Source organism: Amia ocellicauda, chromosome 17 (assembly GCF_036373705.1).
Source record: "Amia ocellicauda isolate fAmiCal2 chromosome 17, fAmiCal2.hap1, whole genome shotgun sequence".
Taxonomy (NCBI): domain Eukaryota; kingdom Metazoa; phylum Chordata; class Actinopteri; order Amiiformes; family Amiidae; genus Amia; species Amia ocellicauda.
The window spans coordinates 1,531,589-1,553,634 of record NC_089866.1 but is presented as its reverse complement, the minus strand read 5'-3'; the positions used below and the strand labels follow the sequence as shown (position 1 = coordinate 1,553,634).

The window sequence follows — 22,046 nt, the reverse complement described above, 5'->3', positions numbered from 1 at the left end:
GAAAACCTAATGATGAGGAAACAAGTCATTCGGCCACAACATGGTTTCCGGCTCCTCCTTCTTCATCACCATCATCATCAGAATGTAGTCTATTGTGTGACATCATTGTGTGACATCATTGGCCTCCCAGAACAAGAATGTCACTACAGGGGCTTCTGTATCGTTTAAGAGAAATGAGGGATGAGGGGAGAGGTTTCGATCACCAGACCCAAGTATAAACTGCATGTTTTATTGTTGCAGATCTCTACGCCCCTCTCGATTTTATATTGATGGCAGTGTTGTGTGCAGTAATGTGTTTTATAAGCAAGCTTTGTGATTTAGTTTGGGCAGAAAGCGGACGGGAGATCCTATTGGAGACAGCAGGCCGCTGTGTTTTGCTCTGCTTCTCCTTCTATTTATTTTCCGTCTTCACGCTATATTCCTGGTGTTGTTTCTAGATGGTAATTAGGAAAGACAGATCTCAGGTTAAAGAGATTATGCAGAATCCCCCCGTGGTCCATATCTTTACACTCTCGGAGTACATAATTTGTTTCTATGCTTTGACCGAAGACATAATTCTCACTCTAAAGGACATCTTGATCCCTTATTTATGTATTTATCTCTGGAGTTATTCATTTCTTTCTTTATATATGTACGTCTGTGGATATCCCTTCCATTTCTTCTCCTGAGCCGCTGTGATATATTCGTGCTTGGTGTTTTTAAGATGCTGCATTCAGATGGGACCGTTTAAAACAAAGCCACAGCTATCACTTCACGTTGAGAAATACCGCCCGAACATTAAGGAGGCTCACAAATAAAGCCAGTGAAATGTTTATGGTTGTCACATTGAGTTTCACGGACTCGAGGCAGTCAATTTAAACTGGAAGCTCCTTCCTGTCCAATAAATAAATAAACAAACACACAAATAAATAATAATGCGGACTCACACTGACGTGGGTTTTGTAAATATTAATTTGCTCGTGAAATGCAAAACAGAATATACAAAGTAAAATAGCTCTGCTCCCCCCCCACCACTGTCATAATCTGATTCTTTACATGCAAATCAGCTCTGTGTGTTTGCTCTAACAAATGTCTTAATACAGCAGAGGTTTGCCATGACAGCATTAATATGCGAGCTGCAGCCAATAAAGGTCCAGATTCGGCGCCTGCTTTAATCCCTCTCTGCTTTCCTCAGTAACGGGGGAACCCTTCAAGTAATCAGGAGACGTCGACACTAAATATTGCAGCGAATTCAGCGGCACTTGATGTTTACGACCCACTAACTGTGCGTTCGTGTAATTCAAGTCTGGGAAAGAAAATTACAGCTGACCGAGCGTGTGTGACGTCAGAGCAAGGATAACCGGGCTGAGGCGCCAGTAGACTGAGCTCACTCTTGTGGTATATTATTAAACTTCACCTTCCTGCTTGTGTAATTGCTGCATAACGAGGTAGCTGTGCAGTCACTGTGTAACCCTCAGATTTTTTTGGAAACATCTCCAGATCCTTTCAACTCCCATGACTTTGTTTGGATTCATCTGATATTTATGCATCTGTTTACATTCGACCCATAATCAACCACACCACGAAACACGCCAGGGTTCACAGGTGCCTCGGTTTAATTGTGTCCAATCGCGTCCGTTCGAAAGCACCTCGCACGATCAATCGGTTTTGACAGGACGTTTTGATCAGCTTCTGTGTTGTTGTTTTATTCCGACACAGTAGCTTTCGTCTAATTGTGTCGCTAGATTTACTAACGTTGGCATGTTATTTGCACTGTCCAGGTGAGAATGGCATGATTTATAAGTCGCTCCTGGTTTAGTCCCACTGATATCACCGCCAACAGGGGAAGCAGTACGGTGAATTTCTGTGAGCGCCATCACACAGACACTGTTTCTCGTACCAGGACTTTGGACGTGTCCTAACCTTGTCCTCACCCCTTCTTTTGAAGACCGTGTCAGATGGGGGTGATCAGGTCCCAACCTTTTCAGATATATTTTTGTTCCTTCAAAACACATTCAGAGGAGTCATTTATACTGTGAACTCATTTCAGACACTTAGTTTTCTGGCTCTATCTATTAACAGCCACCACCTTCAAAGACTCGATGCTCGGTGTCTCTCACACCTCCGAAACCTTGCGCTTGGGCGAGAGGTGAACGCCTCCATCTACACCCCACTTCACCTCACTAAAGCGGAGTCGCCTCACTCCTCGTACACGGCCGCAGCGATCCCGTTTGCATTCATACTTTATAAATGACGTCATGGTACAGTATTGTCTGCTGCTGTCTGTAATCAGTACAAAACGATACATAAATATTGAATTCAAACCAGTGTGGCGGCACCCCAATGCCCTCAATACACCAGCCATGTCTGATGCATGTGTGTATATAATTGTACATTTCAAATGTCACACAATGACCAGTGCCATTGCAGTACCTCGCCGGGGGCCTCGAAGGCCGGGTTGGGAGGAGGAAACCTTGACGCAGGGAGTGAGTTTCGCTCAGTGTGGATTTATTGCCCCCCTGGGCTGCCAGTGTGTCTGTGTCAGTTCAGCTCCTCATTCGAGCTCCAAAGCGCTGCGTTACAGTGATCATGAGAAAGGTACAGATTGAACATGCCGAGAGGGTTTTCATCACAGAACACCCAGAACAGCTGAGCTGGCAACATGCGGAACCGACTGCGAGGGATTGTCAAATGGCATGAAAAGAAGCGCGTTGCGAATCAGACGCTCTCACCTAATGTGCCCGTCTTCAATTCCTCACACACGCATATCTCCACTAGGCTCTTAATAAGTGTACCTCAGTAAAGCCCCGCTGCAAGGCAGGAGTGTATTCACTGCAGGCACCTTGCTGCGGTTTTCTGTTATTAAAAGTGTGTCTGTCAGGCGGTGCCACTACAGAGTGATTAGAGCGGCCGTGGACGGGGGGGCAGGCTGGCACCCGTGCCTTTTGTGCTGCAGGCAGAGCGAGATAAGCAGAGAGCCAAGCCGTCTCTTCGGTAGCTCTTAGATATTTGACTCACTCTGAGAACTAAGTTGCCGACTTGTCAGACGACAAACAAAAACAGTCTCTTAATTACCTGAACTCCCGAAAGCCGACGGGGAGAACAAAGTATAAACCTTTTTAATGTCGCCTTGGGTGCCTCTGCCGGTCCTGACTTCTCTATGTGTCGAGAATCTGCCGTTATAAATGATGTCGTCGAACTTCAGTGAATAAATGTAGATTCAAACGGATCTGCGGCTCATTGGGTGAATCATCATATGAATCTTCAGTTGCAATATTCAACAACAACACAACACACATTTACGAGATGCATATTGTACATTAGCTGTGGGGAAAAATAAAGTTTTAGTTGTTTCTTCGCTCCTGTTGCAGATTTATAAAATGTCAGAGGCGCGAGATTGTAGCACTTTATCACATTCCCAATGCAGGTTATTGATTTATGAAACCGAGGGCCGCGCTTCCACTCGGGGGCTGCTGTCAACACGCAGGCCTGATGGATGTGTTTAAAGGTTGATTAGCACTGTGCAACAATCATCGCACCTTTCAGGACTTAACAAATACAGCTGCAAATCATCCTCTCAGCCCGACGGCACGGCGTTCGAACGTGGGGCGGTTCACGCTGCGCCGTGTGATTTCCAGGTTTCTTCCAGTCGAAACGCCCTTCCTGCTGCCCGTCTCCTGGTCTGAGTTGTCGTTCCTCAAACACACGTTTGTTTGTTTTTTTGCAGTTTATGAAAGCTAGTAATGTGCTTTTCAGGCACAATGTGTTTTTAGAAAATAGAAAAACAAGACCTGCCCCTCTGTTGGGGTCTTGTTTATTTGCTCTGTCCTGTCAGGCATTTCACCATACAGACGACACGGTGTATATTTGAAAGAGACGTATATACATATAGAACGCTTTTGCTAAACCATTCCTGCATGTGTCCACTGTTTTGCAAATGAACTGAACTGGGTCTCATTCCTCCCATCATCAGATATGCTGTTATTTTCATATATCTGTACAGTTGGACAGATAGATGGCGATGCTGTCGGTGACTTCAAATTGCATCTGAAATTGATTTGTAAATCGTCAACCTCCCTGCACACAAAAGCTGTAATCTCTGGCTCTGTGAAAACGTCCCTCAACCTGTTTGTCTGGGTACAGTTGGACAGAAGTAATTTCGTGAGATCGCTCTTCTCTCTGAGCCCCTCAGACACAACGATGTGCTGCACGATTCCCCTGTAATTGTATAAACTTTTTTCTCGGCCAGCACCGAGACTGATCTCCTGCCGGTGAGAAACTTAAAGGAGGAGTTCCCTTCATAGCTGCTGCAATAAACCCTAATTGTTATTTTTAAATGATTTATGGGAAAATAAACTTTTCCAGCAAATTAAACGTATTTATTCCTCCGGATTCCAAGAAGCCCATTTTACACACGATGGGGAAAAAGGAAAAAGATTAAGCAGATTAACCCAGTTTTGCTGCATTAAATATCAGTATAAAGTAACTTCTACACACATTATAAACCCATATGCCTACAAATCCCGAGCTCTGGCAAAATGTTGTGTAAGTATTGTGTAATGGTCAGATTAGGGTAAGGCTTTGTGTTGGGCTGAGGTTAGGGTTAGTGTAAGCTTGTAAACTTCAGCATCCATTAGTGTGGCAGTTGTGTCTCTCACCAGACAAAGGACAACAGGATGAGAGGGGTGGGGGGGCATAGCGGTAGATTTTGTGGTTACCTGGGGGGCTGTGACTGTTGATTGATTGATTGATTATTAACCATCACAAGAGCCAGAACCTCACAATAAGACGCTGTGCCCAATGTGCTACATGTTTGTAGGGCCCCGGAGCCCCGGCACTGCCCACCCCCGATCTGAACCGGACGGCCCTTCAGCCCCTGTAACCCTTTTAATACGCAGCGAGCCTCTGTCCATGGGATTTGCGCACAAAATGCGTTGACTCCCTTCGGAGCATATTTCAAAAGGTGTCCCAGGAGACACGGGCTTATGGTGGAGGAGATCAGAGCCGGAGGACGGATTAAGAAACCTAATCAGAAACTGCGCTCCTCCGGGGGACAATCAGAGGTGGAAGCTACTCCACCCACAACAGATCATCACAGACACCCTGGTGCCCGTTTGCATCCGCATCCTTGATTTGGGTTTTACTGATATGCACTGATCAATCAGCGGGTCGGGACGCGGGAGGTTCGAACCCGGCTGGCATGTCCGACATGGTCCGACCAACGTATTAACACATTTGCCTGAAATCCGCGGCTCCCTTGATTCCTCGCTCGCGTGAGGCGCTCTGTATTGACAACCACACTGCCATCCCTTGGTGAAATGATCAGCAAGTAGCTTGGTTCCTTGTGGAAACTATTGATCTCCTGTGAAAGAGCGCCTTCCTGGATGATGTATGGATGTGATGGGAGGATTTAGCCCTCCCTTTAAGTTACTAATTAAGTGGATCTATTTGAAAGGTGTGTGTGCGAGTGAGTGAGTGAAGGTGTGTGTAATAATGTTTGCGTGTGTGTGTTTGTGTGAGGGTGCGGTTGAGTGCTTTCTCAGCTGTAGATCTTGTGGTCAGGCCTGACTAATCTGGTTTGGTATTATATTTCTTCTGCACAAAAATAATGTAATATCTTGACCTGAAGGGGCTGTATTTGTGAATTTCTGCAGGCCGTGTAAATCACACATGTTGATCATTTATAAAAGTCTCGGTGCCGTTTCCTTTACATAATAGCATTTTTTGACGAGGTGCCTGAGGACAGGGTAGCAAGGTACCACTGGACTTCTGTAAGATTAGTTATATATGTATACATGTTTATGTGCATGTGTTTATGTGAGTGTAAATCTTGGGGAGGCCTTCATCCACAGTGGACCGATAAATGCTGACGATGATGATGATATATATGTGTATGTGTGTGTAATTGACCCAATACCCTGTGAAGTTTAGTGACCCAACATGTCATTTCTCATTCTGAAAAGGGTGATATTGTATTCAGACTCGACGCAGGTTAATAACTGGGAGACGGGAGTTAGTATTTTTCATTTCCGCCCACCAGCAATCAGACCACCGCCATGCCATCAGGGTGCCCATGTGGGGTGTCATGTCTGTGTTTTCAATCCGTCACTCAGATTGGCATTCGTGTACGGATGCTCTCTGTGCCATGAACACTTCAAGAAAGATATCGCTGCTCTAGAGGCAGTTCAGAGGAGAGCAACCAGACTTATTCCAGGTCTGAAGGGAAAGTCCTACTGAGAGACTGAGGAACTGAACCTTTTCACCCTGGAACAGAGGAGACTACGTGGGGACTTGATCCAAGTCTTCAAAATCATGAAAGGCATCGACCACATCAAACCAGAGGAGCTTTTCCAGATCAGCAGGGACACACGCACCCGGGGACACGAATGGAAACTGGGTTTCAAGGTATTCAAGACAGAAGACGGGAGACACTTCTTCACACAGAGAGGCGTCTCAATCTGAACAAACTCCCCAGCGATGTGGCTGAAGAGACAATGTGGGAACATTCAAAAACAGACTGGATAGGATCCTTGATCACTTAGTTATTAATGGACACCTAACGAGCACGATGGGGCGAATGGCCTCCTCTCGACTGGACACGGTCTTATGTGAATATTGAGCGCCACCATCCCTGCGATCCTTGGCCTTCGTGCCGATGCCAGCGTGTAGCGGCTCCGTGGTCCTCGCCGCACGCAGCACCAAACAGGAGACTCTCCTCAACGCTTTCGAAGCCCCGTGAACTTTGGAGAATAATTCAAAACAATATTAGCCTTAAATTGTTTAATAAGGTTAGGTTCCTCCTAACATACGACTAATAAGTATGTTTATTTATTTTAGCATTAAACCAGCTCGCCGTTTTAAGCATAATTTGCTCACAATTAGCTCCGGTGACCCTCTGTCCAACAGAGCCAGCAGCTCGTTTTGAAGCCAATTATATCGCCTGTTGTTTTTATTGCTGTGACTTATAAATCGCCCCGTTGTCCCTCAACATTAAAGTTAATTATCTATCGGAAAACTAATGATGGGTCTGTTCTGCTAATGAGTTCACAGTTTCTCTGCTTTTCTTTAACACCCAAACATTGGATGGGCAAAAAAATAAATAAAATAGAATCGTCTTCTGTCAGTCTCTGCATTTTTACATTAATTACTCCTCCGTTCTGTTATGAAGACAGGAGGGCCTTATTGGAAGGATGGGGTAAACACACTCAGTCTCCTCTGGTACACGATTACGATGCACTAGGAATCTGTCAGACGATGGTGTTGAGTTTGTGTTTGTGTGTGTGAGACTGAATACCGACATTAGCGTATTTATGTAGATGCAAACACTTTTTATCTTCCTGTCCTCGGCGGTGTGTTGAAGTATTGAGTGGTAAGCAGATTCACTGAGTCACCAGGAGGGCAGGCTTCAGGTATTACAGCTCTCTTCTTGTGGCCGAACTGAGCGATCGATGTATCATTTTCATCTCACTGGTCTGTGTTTAGCTGCGATCAGAAGGGTCTTTGTTTAGAGAGATGGAGGGACCGGGCTCATTACCACCACCGGCACCAGGCCCGACACAGCAGTCACGTGACCTGCGTGGGCCGCGGTCTCATTTTCTCTCGTCTGTTGTCTGTTCTTTGACAGTCTGCCCCCTTTATGTCTTAATGAGCCGCGGTGTTTCCCTGCGCCGACACACTGGCGTTTAGCAGCCCTCCCACCCTTCCTCTGTCTTCTGGTCAGCAGTGGTCTCCCCCTCTCTTTCTCCGTCTCTCTCTGTCTCTCTCTCTCTCTCTCTCTCTCACTCTCTCACCGTTTCTTAATGAGCAGCAGATCTTGACACATCGCCCAATCAGTCAAGAGCCGTCTCCCCCTCAGCCGCGGCGATCTGTGCCGACTGCAGTCATTAGCCAGGCAGAGGGGCGGCCGGACAGCTCCCGACTCCCACCGAAACCCACCGGGGAGCACTGAGATTCCCAGCAGCTGGTGCAGGACAGCGCCGGAGCCTGTGGCCTCCTCCCTTGATGCAGCGAATTGATCGAAAGAGCAACGGATCAGAAATGTACCTTTGCCTTCACTTCGCCGTTTTGACTTCTGCATCTGTGTTTTTTTAGGTCTAAGCGGTCGGCTGGTTCCTGCTGTCTCACCTCCCTGGCGCCCCTGAGTCTGACGCGCTTCGTAGGCCCAACTTGAACGATTTGTGCCCGTCTTTCACTCTGTCCATTTGTCTCCTGCTGGAGCTCAGGGGGCAGTTGTGTAGATGTGCGGTGGTTTTAGGCATATATTTCTCCTTCCCTGGATCTTTTTCTCTAATTTAGTTAGTTTAAGACAATACAAGCTGAATATAAGCAGTTGGAGCCACAGATCAACACTAAATCCGTTCTTGACGACTGGACGTCATCGGTTAAAAACCTGTAGGACATGAAACTGAAAGATGAGATGGTTGTGCCTTTGATTCGTGTTTTCATTAATTGACAACTTGGGTTGAACTGCAAATAATAACAACAACGGAAGCTTAACCGAGATGTCAATCTGAAATTCCCTTCCTGAAGATCACGTGATCCCATCAATCACATAGCCACTGCTCCTAGGGGTCGAGAGGTCAGCGCAGCGAGAAGAACCGACGGAAAAGCACCCGCGTTCGTCTGCCATTTACACGCGTGTCTCAGAAATTAGATACTCTGGGCAGTTTAACAGCATCCCTTTAACATTCATTTCATCTCATGTTTAATAGCCTACCCACCCCCTCTTCGAGCCTTTTCATATCTCATCAACCGATTCAATTTCCAGCCCTAAAAACACATTATGGGTTTTTATGCCTCGTTCATAAATATTGTAGGTCCGTTTCGAAAGATCACCTCATCGATGTAATCTTTTTCTAATAAGGGTGGGGGGGGTGAAAAAATAAAATGAAAACAGAAGCCAGATTGATTTAAATGGCCTGTGAGCTAAGCTCTCAATTAGACCGAATTTAGCGAGCAATTGAGCTTCTTCAAAGGACTCCCGAGTTTGCGGGTCTTCAAAGCCGAGCGCCGAGTCTGGGAGCAGTTTGCCAATATCTGCTTGAAGCGAAGCGAGTCTCGCTGGGACGAGATGACGGGCTGCGAGGGAGGAAGAAATTACTTTCGTAAATCTCTGGCTGCTCTTATTTTAAAGTAGCCCCAAACTTCATACTTGCTTGTTGTGTATGTTGTTATCAAAGAGATGTATATTATTATTATTATAATAGGACTTCCTTTAATAAGACCCACTTGCAACTTAAAAAATAAAAACGGCAAAGAAACACGTTTACATCAGTATTGTACAGGGTCTTTATATTTATCGAACTAATTAATTGATTTATGATCTGTTTTGGGATATCATTCACATTTCTTCTATTTATTTCGTTTTCTGTTTATTACATCTGTTTTTAAATGGCTATCAGTCTGCCTCGCTCTGTACTTAGTCTGAAACATTGTCTCTTTCTCAGACGTTGTCTTCTTGGGGTTCCCTGCCCCTTTATAAAACAGAATCGGCAGAATTGATATCCATTAATGGGATCTCCACACCACCCGCCCGTCACCCTGCCAGCTAGCCCTGCATCTCTCTCTCTCTCTCTCTCTCTCTCTGTCACTGTCTCTTGCCTGGCAGCACCTCACTTCCTACAGTAATGCATTAACGGTCTTTAAAATATACCCTGAACCTCTGCAGAGCGCTTTCACATATTTATATGAATCAGACATCACACATCTGTGCGTGTCACACTTTTAAGCTCACTTTAATGCAAAGGGATCGCCTTCCAGGTCTGATGTTTAACCCACAGGGTGCGTTTGCTTTTCCAGACGGCGCATCTTAAAACGTCCCCTTGAACCCTCAGATGTGAACAGAATTGACGAGCGCTGAACTGTGTAACTCAGAGCCACACAACTGTAATTGCTGTTTGCAGACAAATTACAGCAAATTATGATAAACAGATTCCGTACGTTCAGAGGGATATTATTTGTGAAGCTGTCAATTTGAGGTCCGCGCTAATGGCGAGGAGACGAGCGATCTGAGACCTCGGCAGTTTCCCGGGTTGTGCCGCAAAAATGGTGGCCTAATTAATACACTTGGCAATCTAGAGAAATAACTATTTAAATGTCGATGGCCATACATCTCCCGAGAATGAAACGCACTGAAGTAAATCTCTGCTGTCGGGCGTTCTGAAATTCGTATCGCCCCAGCGAGAGATCGAATGTGAAGCCAGTGATTGGTTTGTGAATCCCTGGCTAATTAAAATGGTCAGTAATTGGCATTGTTTTTATTGAGTCGTTAGATAATAGATTGATATGTGTTGCTAAATCCATATAATTAAACTAACTAGATTGTTCAAATGCACCATTTATAGCCACCATAGATCCAACGAGAGTTATTGAAACTGCAAGATCTATTTACTTTGACTCGCCACTAGGTGAAAAATTGTATCATAGTGAAAGCACAGGAACCACACACGCACACGCACACGCACACCAGCGGGGGGAAAAAGGGCAACTCTCTGAACGTCTCTGGCAGGTTTTTATCTTTAAAAGGTTCGAGATGACTTTTGAGTGCTTTCTCGCCTCGACTGTCTGAGTGCTGATGAAATGTTATGGCTCAGTGGCGAAAATAAAGCTGATTGTGGTTTTATATTTCACTGCCGGATCTGCCCCCGGTCGGATCCCTTAACCGCCCCTGCGTCTCGGTGTGTCTCGTGGAAGGGAGTGGTTAACGTGACCTTCAATTTCTGTTACTTTGAGGCGATGGGTCATTTTGCTAAAGGTCAAATATTGTTAATAACACATTTTTGGCCCGAAATATGCATACAAACATTGATAAGGTCATATTTTGAATAACAGTTTTCTTAAAGAACACTCTTGACCTTTTTTGGAATGTAACCCATTGTCAGAAAATTAAAACCGGATCCCGCGCCACCGATCTGTCCCTCCTGAATGAAATTGGCGTGTGTTGCTTCACGTGTTTCGGCGACACATCCGCATCATTCTGAATCGTAATTCAAGTTGTTGTGAAAAATATAACGGATTTGGAAGACAACCCCATGAAAGTGGGAACATCTTGTGAAGGCCTTCATCCGGCCGGCCCCACGGCAATTGTTATCAAGGCGACTGGTCGTGTTTCGTGCTTTTACTCCCATCGTAATCACACTTTCCATAGTGTAGCCATGGCTGCAGGGAAACCTTTGAAAAATTACAACAGCAGAGGACAGGCATCCGCAGGGGAGATTTGTTTGTGCGATAAGCAATCCCACATTCAGAGAGGATGAAAAGACACGCAAATCTGTGGTAATCGCTTTGATCACAGTACATTCCACCGTTAACATCACACGATCACAACACACAACCCGTGTGAATTGTTTAGTATGTTACTCTTTGTGTGTGTGTGTGTGTGTGTGTGTTCACAAGGTGAAGAGTAACTTTCTCATCCTGGTACAATCTGTAGGAGGCATCCTCAGGTGAGGTTGTTTCGAGGTATTGACCACAGCTGGGTAATTAGGCTTCCCTTGGCAAACAACAGGAATTTAATGGACCCAGGGAGGACATTACCTAAAGACTGAGCCTCAGGCTTTGAATGCTGTTGCTATTTTTATTGTGTTTTTTTATTATTATTTACTCTCTCAGGAAGTGAGTGCACGAAACCCTTCTCACAATAATCGATGCGAGCGCCTCTGAAGTTTAATCCTGAAGTGTGTGATCTTTCCCTTGTGTTTTTATATCCGGCATGTCTTTAAGTCTGCATCTCCAGACTGCTTGCGAACAGACGATCTGAAGGGTTTTCTCGAGCCAGTCGGTCTGGGTGAAGATGAGCCCGGTAGAGAGCTTTAGCTGCATTCGGGCCGCAAACCGCTCCTGGCAGCTGCTGGTTGAGACTTTCCTCGTTGTCTTCCACCTCCTTCAATGACCTCAGACCTCGTTTCCGGATGCCACAGCAGCCGTAGCCACCAACCCTTACATCTGGTGCTGAGCAGCGTTTAGTTCCTGGTCCGTCTCAGCCAGCATCTACGACGTACTCGCTGTTGCACGCAAACCAAAACCAGGCCGGTTTCCATCTCCTACTGGGTGCCGGGGGCGACATTAATATCACCGCTACCTGGCTGGAGTTTCCAGGCGGGATGTGAAGGCCATGTACCTGATGTTTAGAGTCATAAATATCCCGGCCAGCCACTGTAATAACCTGCGGTAAGTTATGGAGGCTCAGCTCTCTGTAATGAGCCCTTTGCAACCTGGCCATGAGAGGATTAGGAATGATTGGGTCTTGAGAGATGGTCCATTAGTGCCGTGCCATAACTCTGCCCGTATCCCCCCGACCGACCGGAGAAGCGGCACGCAAACAAATGTATATAATATGTGTGTTTTTATTTCCTTGTGATCTGTGAGTAATTGGCCTCAGTAGAAAAGTAGGGGTTTGAACGCCAGCAGCGCTTTTGTTCTGTATATGTGGCATTTCCATTGCCATTTGCTTTAGCTCAATATGTTATGAAAAGATGTACATTCCCCTCCCCCCATATAGTTGTGTGTGTTTCTGTGCATGTCTATATATGGAGAGGTATCTGTATATCTGGGACGTGTGCTCGGCTTGTCATGGTACAAATGGGTAGCAGATGTGTTAGGTACAGGTTACTTTATGACAGGTGTGTGTGTGTTGGGGGTGAGTTTAATTTGTTAAAAACCTGACAAGCTGACAACATTCCTCATAATTACTGTCGGTGCCGAAGTAGCCCGTAAGCTACTGACAATCCTGACAGAAAAACAGACAACAACAAGAACAGCACTTCAGGTTAGCTGCTTCAGCTCCCTAAACCGATGCATTGAGCAGCCTGCGCTAATTAGACTCATTTAATAACGGTGGTTTTAGCTTCTGAGCAGGACTTGGTGAAGGTGGATTGTCCAGTTGGCCGTGTGTGTAGGTGTGTGTGCATGGGTGGGGAGGGGTGGGCACAGAGGGAGAGGAAACGGAAGGAGAGGACAGGTTCCTTTCTCTAGGCTAATTGTGTCCATTAAAGTGGTTCGTTCCTGGCGGTGGTGTTGATAGTTAAATAGTTGGCTATTGTGTATTAAGAGCCTTGTCCCTGTTCCCCCCCGGACCCTCCACGGCTCACTCAGACGCCGGGGCTGCGAAACGGGCAGTGCAATTGAAGTCCAATCACAGCTCTCAGGCACAGTGGTCTCTCGGCACACAGCGAGCCGAGGCACAATGTCCTCAGCCTGGAGAGAGAGAGAGAGCTGAAAATGAAATGGGTTAACCTGAGCGTGCCACGTAAGTAAGTTGGGTGGTAAGTGACTCGGGCTCTTTTATTTCCCTATAATAACGTGGCGGCGCTGGTCGGCGAGTGAGCGAGGGGAAGATCTGCAATGACACGTTTCAAATTGCAGCCGAGAGCCGGGCCCTGGCAGCTGAGGGGTGAGGTTTAAAAAGAGCTTTACTCAGTGATCAACGGGGCTTGTGTTTTACTTCGGTCAGGTGGCAAGACTTCAGTAGATTAATTAATACATTACAGTAGTGTCTTTTACATGATCTTTATTGTTTAGTGTTTTGCTATTGAATACACCTTTCACTCTGAATACTTTCACATCCTCTCAGAAGTTGACAGCCGCAGTTTCAGGAGTCACCGCAGGTCGACAGTCTGAGAGGCTGTGAAGTCGATTATCGTGCACCAGACGGTTTGCTCCTCATGGTTTTCCTCCTGTGTGATCATGCATAGTCCGCTGCGTTCAGTCTCCCTTCGCTTTCTGTGAGACGCACATGCAGAACGGCAGACACACAGCAGGGCCCGAGTTCACACAGGCACAGGCCCTCTGGTCCCAGAGCGATGCAGAAGATCGCTGCTGTGGATTGAACTCATTGGGGGGCCGACAGCTGGGCTCTTTTAAAGGGGGCTTGGTTCATCTTTTTTTTTTTTTTTTCTTTCTTAAGCCCCAAAGTGAACTGAATCTGCAGCCTTATCGGTTTTCTCCAGTAGGGAGATATCTTTGGTTTTCATTTGTATCTGTGGCTTTTTGAATACATGTATTTTCATTGAGGTAGAGATTTCAGATTGATAAAAAAAAAAACACTTCTGATCTGAAAATGTTGACCACAGTTTCGGGTTCGAGGATGTTGACTGTAGATACCCCGACGACAAAAGCAATTGCATATGATTATGTTCTTAGTCTACATATACGCACTTATCAACTGTTTCTCTCAGTGAAAGTGCAGTGAATTTCCCCAACTACACTTGTTGTGATAGTCATAGAGATACACAAAACATTCACCTTCAAATGCCATCCCTGCCTTGAAGAAGAGTCTCTCAGTGAATATTATTTTAATCCACTCGACCAGAAATAAGGTATAAACCCTGTATTTTCAGTTCCCAGGTGTTGCCTTTTCTTTTTTATATTCTCTTTGAGCCTATATCTCCCAAAAGCATGTGATTTCAATTAGAAATGTATTACTTGTATCATTCATCTCATGGGTGCTTCTGAGTGCATCATTAGTGTTTACCCTCAGACCCTCAGTAGTAATCGACCCTCTCTCGAACCACTGCGAGAGTGGACTGTGACCTCCCCCCAATTCCATTACAGCGTTTCTGATTGGCTTTCATGTGTCCTGACACCAGATTATCCTAACTTTCCCAGGCCCCCACTCTTCCAACACGTAGTTTTTACAGGATGCGTGTTACCAAGTTTCTCGACAGTTATTTAATTCCTTCCCACCCCCTGACACGTTGCCCTCTGAAAGGTATGTATCTTGTACATATGGGTATAAGACAGAGTGATGCTGTTCCTTTTAATAAGAGTCTGAAAGTCATGACACAAAACCCGCGTGGGCCGCTCGGACTCGTCAGAGGAAAGGCCGGTGCGCCGCGCGGTGCTGCTGTGTAATTATAAGTGATGGAGTGCATGCGCTACAGCCACGAGCCCCCGGGACACGAGACCGGCGCTCCCGAAGTATTGCTTTCTAATCAGGAGAGTGTGTTGTAGTTTGTTTCTTTTCTTTTTTCATTATTTGTATTTTGCATATTATGTTTCGGCACCCAGAGGCACTGAGATTTGTAATCCCCGAGACACGGTTCTCTAAAGACGTGTCAAAGTGCACACAATTATAAAAGCAACAGCGAACACCCCCCCACTCCAACAAATAAAATAATCATATAAGTTAATAACAGGACAGAACACAGATTGTAAAAACAGACATTGAGACGGCAACTAAATCGTGAATGCAGACGGGAGGGTCTGAGTGTGTGTGTGTGTGTGAGAGAGAGAGAGAGTTTGTGTGTCTGTGTCTGTGTGTGTTTGTGCTGAGCACACCATACACCGGGGGGTGAACACATCAGGCCGTCAGTTTAAATCTCACCTGCGATGTCCTAGAGCAGGGATTTAGTTCCAATCGAGCACTTAATTACATAATTGAGCCTTGCATTGCATTTTTAGTTCAATTAAGCAATTAAGATCTCAGTTGGAACAAAAATCAGCCGGACAGAGTGTTCCTCCGGGGTTGGTTTGGGAATCCCTGTCCTAGCGTCTGCACAGAAATGTCCAGGAGGTGTGGGTCACGAAGATCTATTGCTACACTGAAAGGGAATAGAATGATATTGATTATAATAGGTTGGGCTTGTGTAAAATATGTATAAATACACTATACGAGGAGGAAAGAATCAATAACCGAAAAGAGAGAGAGAGAGAGAAACATCTTCAGCGTTTATCTCCTCCCGTAAGGTCTGTTAACATCCCGCGCCTGTCATCAGGTATCCAATGATGCAACAATCGCCGTCTGACACAATATGAGCATTTCCTGACGGAGCCGCGGAGTCGGGGATTCAGGTACCCGCTGTAGCGAAGCGCCAGTCTCCCGCCGCGCCGCCATCAATCCCGCACTGTCAGGTCCCCCCCAACACCCCTGATGTCTAAATCTGCAGCAAAGACTGAGAGCTGTGGCTGCATCTGACAGCTTTTATGTCCTCTTAGCAATGTTTTAATAATGGCACCGAATTCCTCCGCTGCGTTCAATTAATGGGTCCCCCGGGAACCGGCCGCATCGGCTTTCATAACACGGTATTTCAGGACGGGATGTCGAAGCGGAGATGACTTGAGACTTAATGCATGTATTTGTAAATTCTCTGCTGTGTTTATTGCATTATTTTCCCTGTTGTGCACATAATTTGTTCACATTAACTCTTTTTTTGTGTGCCTTTGTTTTTAATGGGAGGTGGAGGTTTTAAAACTTCATTTTAAGATCCAACAAGTGGGTGCAGCGAGCAAAATGTTGAGCCGTTGACTTGGGGTTGTGTGCTTTCTGGAGATATTTAGTTTAAAAACATCTCAAGAGTGTGTTTGGTTTCTGCGTCGTTGAGAATGTCGGACTGAAACTCATATTCTGAAAACAAAAACTTGTATTTTTCCCCACCAACATGAAATGCCCTCTGTCTGTAAAAGTCATAATTACTCTGCTGCCGTGTTTGGCCCCTACATTAATTGTGTAATAAGTTGCAATGCGGAATCGTATCGTTTGAGACTGATCTTGTCGTACCACCGCCGGCTCCAAACTCCCACACGGACCCCCCGTCCGTCGCCAGCGTGATTAAACAACGGGCGCCTCCAGCCTCGGTTGCTGTGTATTACTTATCAAAGATCAATAGACGCGCAGTAACATCGCACACACTGAACAGGGCTGTTTTTGTTCTGCTGCGACTGTAATTATCTTCCTTAAGAACATCTTTGAAGACTGTCCTGAAGGGATAACATTGTATTATTTTATTTCTGAAAGACATTTGGACAGAAAACAAGTGGGTGTTGGAGAAGGGTAAATAATAGGGTCTTGGTCAGTCTATTGAAGGAGCCTTTTCACTTTGTGGAGCTATGGACAGCTTTTTCTCAGACCCAGAGGTCTTCTTTGAAGTGTCTCAGACCAGTTCTGGGGTCAGAGTGGCAGCCATGGGCTCATTGATCGTCTCCTCATCAATGTATTGACCCCAGGGGAGCTTTTCTTCTCTCTCTCTCCCCATCGGCGAACAATGGGCCGGTTCTGGCTGTAGCAGATCTGACTGACTTAAAGTTGCGTGGTTAGAGTCAATCACAGTCAAGTGCTCTGAACTGTAATTGGGTGCCAGTAGCTTTTGACAGCCCAGCGATGTCTTATTTATGTATTATGAGCGTTTTGTACTTTTTTATATATTTATGCACTAAAACAACTTTTTATTAGGTCAATTATTTATTTATTCTATATATTTCCCTTTCACTGATGTTTTAAACCTGTAGGATGGTCAATGTCCTCCCTGTTTTCATCTGTGAATTGCAACTATTGTCCCTGATAGGGGGAGCATTTTCAGTAGTGTAGAAAACTAGCTCGGCTTTGCATCAGCAGGATATGACTCGTTCTCGATGGCCGGGGTGCTAGTAGAGATGTTGTCCCTCGCTCTCGATGGCAGATGAGGTAACAGTGACGTTGTCCTTTGTCTCCCCAGGCCAGCGGTCCAGCCGGCGTGAACATGCAGCTCCTGGAGACGGATTACTCCCGCACCCTCCGCGATCTCGTGGAGCTCCACCTGTTCCACCAGAACAGCATCCCGGCCTTCCTTAGCGCAGTGACCCTCGACCTCTTCAGCCGGCAGACCATCGCCTGACCCTCAATCCTCGCCCTTCGACCTCTTCCTCAGCAGCCCCAGAGACTCGCTGGCACCAGTGTGACGCAGGTGAAGGGGTCGGACACACCTGGCTGTGAACCTCCTCTGGCGAGCTTTCATTGATTATGTTGTGTTTAATAAAATAAAGTTTTGTACAATTTCATAAAATAATGTTTATGGCAACTGTGTGATTGTGAAATGTTGCCATTGTTTTTGTTTTTTTGTCTTTTTTGTAGTGCAGTCTTTGTGTTGCGTGTGCCCCCTACAACCCCGGATTTTTCTCACCTCGCTGCGATATTACTTCACTCCCCCGACTATTTTTCCCGTCTCTGCGACAGAAAAAGACGTGTGGCTGCGGCCCGTGCCAAGTCCTGCGCCGGGCACAGTCTGAAGTGTTGTTTAGTGTCATCTGTTGTTTGCAGATTATATTTTGGGAGGCATTGTTCTGGCTCGGTTTCACACTTTAAACAATGCGTCGCTGCGGAGAGGAAGGCAGAACTTTCAGCAAACTGTGCAATTGTTTTTCCAGAATTCGCATCTATGCTCGTTTTGCAGGCCGTGCTGCCAATTACATGCATTATATATAAGCCTATCTTCCTCGGTCTTTGTTGAATTATTAAATAGATTTTTTTTTAAAGCCACAAGCCAGTATATCTTAATGACACAATTAAGTCGCACAATTGCCCTTTTCAAGTAAGACGAGGCCTGCGGTGCAATACAGGTCACAAAACGACCAGGAACCTGACTGGGGGATAAGTCCAGAGCTTTATGTCTACCTAATCACGACCGAGGATTCCCATTCAGACATCTAGAAGTCTACCTGGCGATCGGGGCACGTGACAAGAGTGTAAACATCTGTAATTGACACCAGGTGTGCCGTACCTCTCGGGGGCTGGGACGAGCACCCCAGCCCTGTCCCATAGTCGAAGCTGACCGACTGTGTGTGCCTTTTATGACTGGCTGGGGTTTGATTAGCTACTCAAATCCCAGTGCCACCAAAACGCAACACAGTAGTACCCTTACTTGGACAGGGAGGGGACGTGCCCTACCTGGGCATCTCTCTAAACCTTTCCTGGCAGGTGAGCCGGCCACTTTACCTGTGTGCACGGCCCTCGTTTCATAAGGAACGAAGTTGTCATCTCTTTGTGTGTTTTGCATTCGTATTTGTTTCCTGTTGTCATCGTTGACAGTGACGCCCACCAGACGCAGCTGAGAAAACAAAGCCATCAGATTAAATAATAAGGTTCTTCCACTGATCTGACACAGAGAGGAATGCGTTTAGTGTCACACGACTTGTATTCTTATATCTCGTATCGGTCCCTGACAGCTCGTACCTGATTCAGCAAATTGATGCGAATATATATTAATACTCCTCTACTTTTTCCTCTCTTCCCCCCCCCACGCTGTAGAGCTTTTGTAACCTCGGCGTGCGCCTGTCTCCAGATGATCTAATTCCCGGGAGGAACGCACAAGCATGAGGCCCTTGTGTTCAGACGTGTGCTGCATAATTTAGCCGTGACAAAATACAAGTTTCCTCCGACTCGGTCCCTTTCACTCGGACGTATTGATGATGGGGCAGAGCCGAGTCGACCTGCTGTGAGGCTGTCGAGGCTGAAGACGGTGGCAGGATCCAAGCCAGGCCGCCTCCTGCTTTGACAGCTGTTTTGTGTGACTCCTAAATAGGCGCTGCGTAGAGAAAAGCGAATGAAACCAAATCCCAACCCAGTCGAAGACATTCTGCCCTTGTCTGGGTTACAGCCCTCTGTACAGAAAGAGTTGGGATTGCCCCGGTTGGCGACTCTTTGAAAATTAATGCTCCTTGTCCTGGGGCTTCTCAAGTTTTAATCAAATTCTGAGCAAAATCTAATTGCGGCGGCTCGGGATGATGGAGGATTCAATCGCCAACTATAATTCAATTCTTTCAGTACGGCTTAATTTTAACGTCGTCGTCCCTCGAAGCGGCCAGATGATTCCATTACCTCCTTCGGCCCCCGGTGGGCATCCTGCCGAGAGACCTTAAGATATCAACCTCGGCAGGTCCTCGCTGCTTCACACTGTCTTGAGCAGCAATACAAGTTCAAAAGATGTATATAGACCAGGATATATAGATCTCTCACTCAGATGCATCTTAAAGCGCACCTGTGATTTATTTCACACCCATTTAAATAAATATTTCAAAACACCTTTTCCATTGGGAGTGGACGTATGAATTATTCAGATGTTTACAATTAAATGTTTAAATTTTTAATCTGCCCTTTTACAATTAAATATGAATGCCAGGTGTGATAACTGTGCAGTTTTTTATTTTATTTTGTGTTATTAGATCTCTCTCCTTGTGTGGAGGAGACTCTCTGGCAGCGAGTATCTGAACCTCTGTGCCGGTGTTGTGTAATGTTTAGTTGATGTGCCCACTGAGTGAAGAACACGGGTCTGAATGGGTCTCTGTCCATTATTTTGTTTCATAGTCCTCTTGTTAATTGCTGTTTCACGCCATTATAATGCAACGTGCTTTTGTAGCTTTTGAACTGCTCTTCCAATAAATACATTTGCAGAGTCAATTATGCGATGCGTTGTGGTGATTTTTTTTCACATCAATTTCTCTGTGTTCAGGTAATATGTGGTTCCTCAATCTCCCTGCGCTAATGGAGTCTGTCGTTTAGAGACGGCGCAGGTGGTGACGTGTCCAGCGATGATCTCATCCGGAGGCCCGATTCGCCTGAAAACCTTTAAAGATGCATTTAATTGTGTAGTGTAGGTGGCAGTTCAGATCTTTGAGACGTTCTTGTCAGTTTATCATCTACTTTCTTGATAGAAAAACACTAAAACTAGTTAAACTAAGGGTTTTAGACACACTTTTCTCCAAAGCCACACAACATCGTGACAAATGTGATTTTGTAGCTCTAGTAGAAACTTTGGTCACATTTTTGTAACTCCAGATGAACTCCGACAAAAATTCCCACATGATGTTTAAGTGGAAAGAGGGAGAAAACATCTTTCACACCTGTGTTGTCTGGAGAACAATGTCCGCAAGAACAGGTTCTCGCGTCTTGGCCCCCCGCTGAACTTCTCGAACATTTGTCTTTCCACCTGAGACGAGGCCGATGTTTGGTCTTCTAAAGGTCCTGAACCTCCTCCGTAGCGCAGGATTGATTTTTCAGCGGCTCATCGTCCTGACAGACAGCGGTCGACTGGAACAGGGTGTCGCGTCGAAACCCACCCCCAACCACATCCCTTCCAGTGGAAGCTCAGCTGTGTGGCGCGGAGTTCATTGAGTCCAGGTGAAGATAGCAATGGTCTTACAGTGAACAGTTGTAGGTTGACAGCATTTTTTAAAACTTTTTTGTGAAAATTACGGTTACATTTTGGTCTGGCTTGAAAAAAATCCCGCTATACAGTCATAGTAATATTGGTTTATGGATCGAACAGTTCAGCATTATATCTGTCGCTCACCGCTGTGCTTTTATGTCGTGTTTTCTATTACAGGTCTTTATCTCCCTTCATGTCATTGGAACTATACATCACACAGGTAAATTATAGTTCACGCAACATAAGAAGTAGACTAGATTCAATACGTTGAATTTCTGTGAAAGATTAGCGAGCTGAAAGAAATCCCATAATTGTATTAATCATACTGACAATCTCCTCCCCTTTACAGCCCTGTATTTCAGTTTGGTTTTTGTTTTATTTTCCAAATACAAAACATATATAAAGTATATATTATAGTAATTTCCCCCGCTATTTCTTTCTGATAACTCATCATATAGATAATCTGACTTGGCGACACCGAACGAGCGAGAGATGCCGGCCTTGACGAGCTTTTTACAGCCTGAAAGTACAGGCTTTATGGAGAGCCGGTCAGGTTCTCCTCAGACGTTTCCTTAAAGACAGAGACCCGTCCGCCGTATATCAGCTTTATTTAGTGTAATGCAGAATTGGAAAAGGGTTTTATTTGTTGCCGCGTGACGTTTTTAAGACGTAATAAAGCCAAGTCAGAAAATATACCGGTGTTCTCTTTGAATTGTAAAGTTGTGGAAACTTGCTGTGTGAGGTCATGAATCAGGGAAGAAAGCGCTTCTTCCTTAATCAAATTGTTCACTGTAGGAACCACATGGTCGAGGACAGTCTCAGAGGACATTCAGGGACGGTGCCGCACCTCTCAAGCCCCCGGAAATCGCCGCGGAGGCTGAGGAGCCACGTCCACCGCCAACCTGTGAAATCGGCAAAATACAGTGATTAGTTCTGCGGCCGGGGAAGACCGGAGCTTTTCAAATGATGTGCGTGTCTGAGAGGCTTTTCATCTGGATCTATATATAACCTCTCAACTGCGTGACATTTTACACTTCCTCGTTGAATGAGAGTCGCCGAGGAAAAGGATCTCATACGGACACACGTGCGCCGTCTCTGCAGTTGATTTACAGTGAGGTAACGATCGATTGACAAACGGGGCCGTCGTGTCGCTCGAAAGCCGTGACTTTTGTT

General features: G+C 45.7%; 1 protein-coding gene across 2 annotated transcripts in view; it reads left to right on the top strand.

Annotated features, from left to right (window-relative positions):
* The window catches only part of mad1l1 (mitotic arrest deficient 1 like 1), a 210,729-nt gene extending 190,604 nt beyond the window's left edge, over nt 1–20,125 (top strand). For both annotated transcript variants that reach the window (XM_066689196.1, XM_066689197.1), the window contains exon 18: nt 17,409–20,125. In XM_066689196.1, the coding sequence (XP_066545293.1) occupies nt 17,409–17,567 (159 nt within the window). In that variant the 3' untranslated portion in view covers nt 17,568–20,125. The remainder of the gene's footprint in view (nt 1–17,408) is intronic.
* The last annotated feature ends 1,921 nt before the right edge of the window (nt 20,126–22,046 follow it).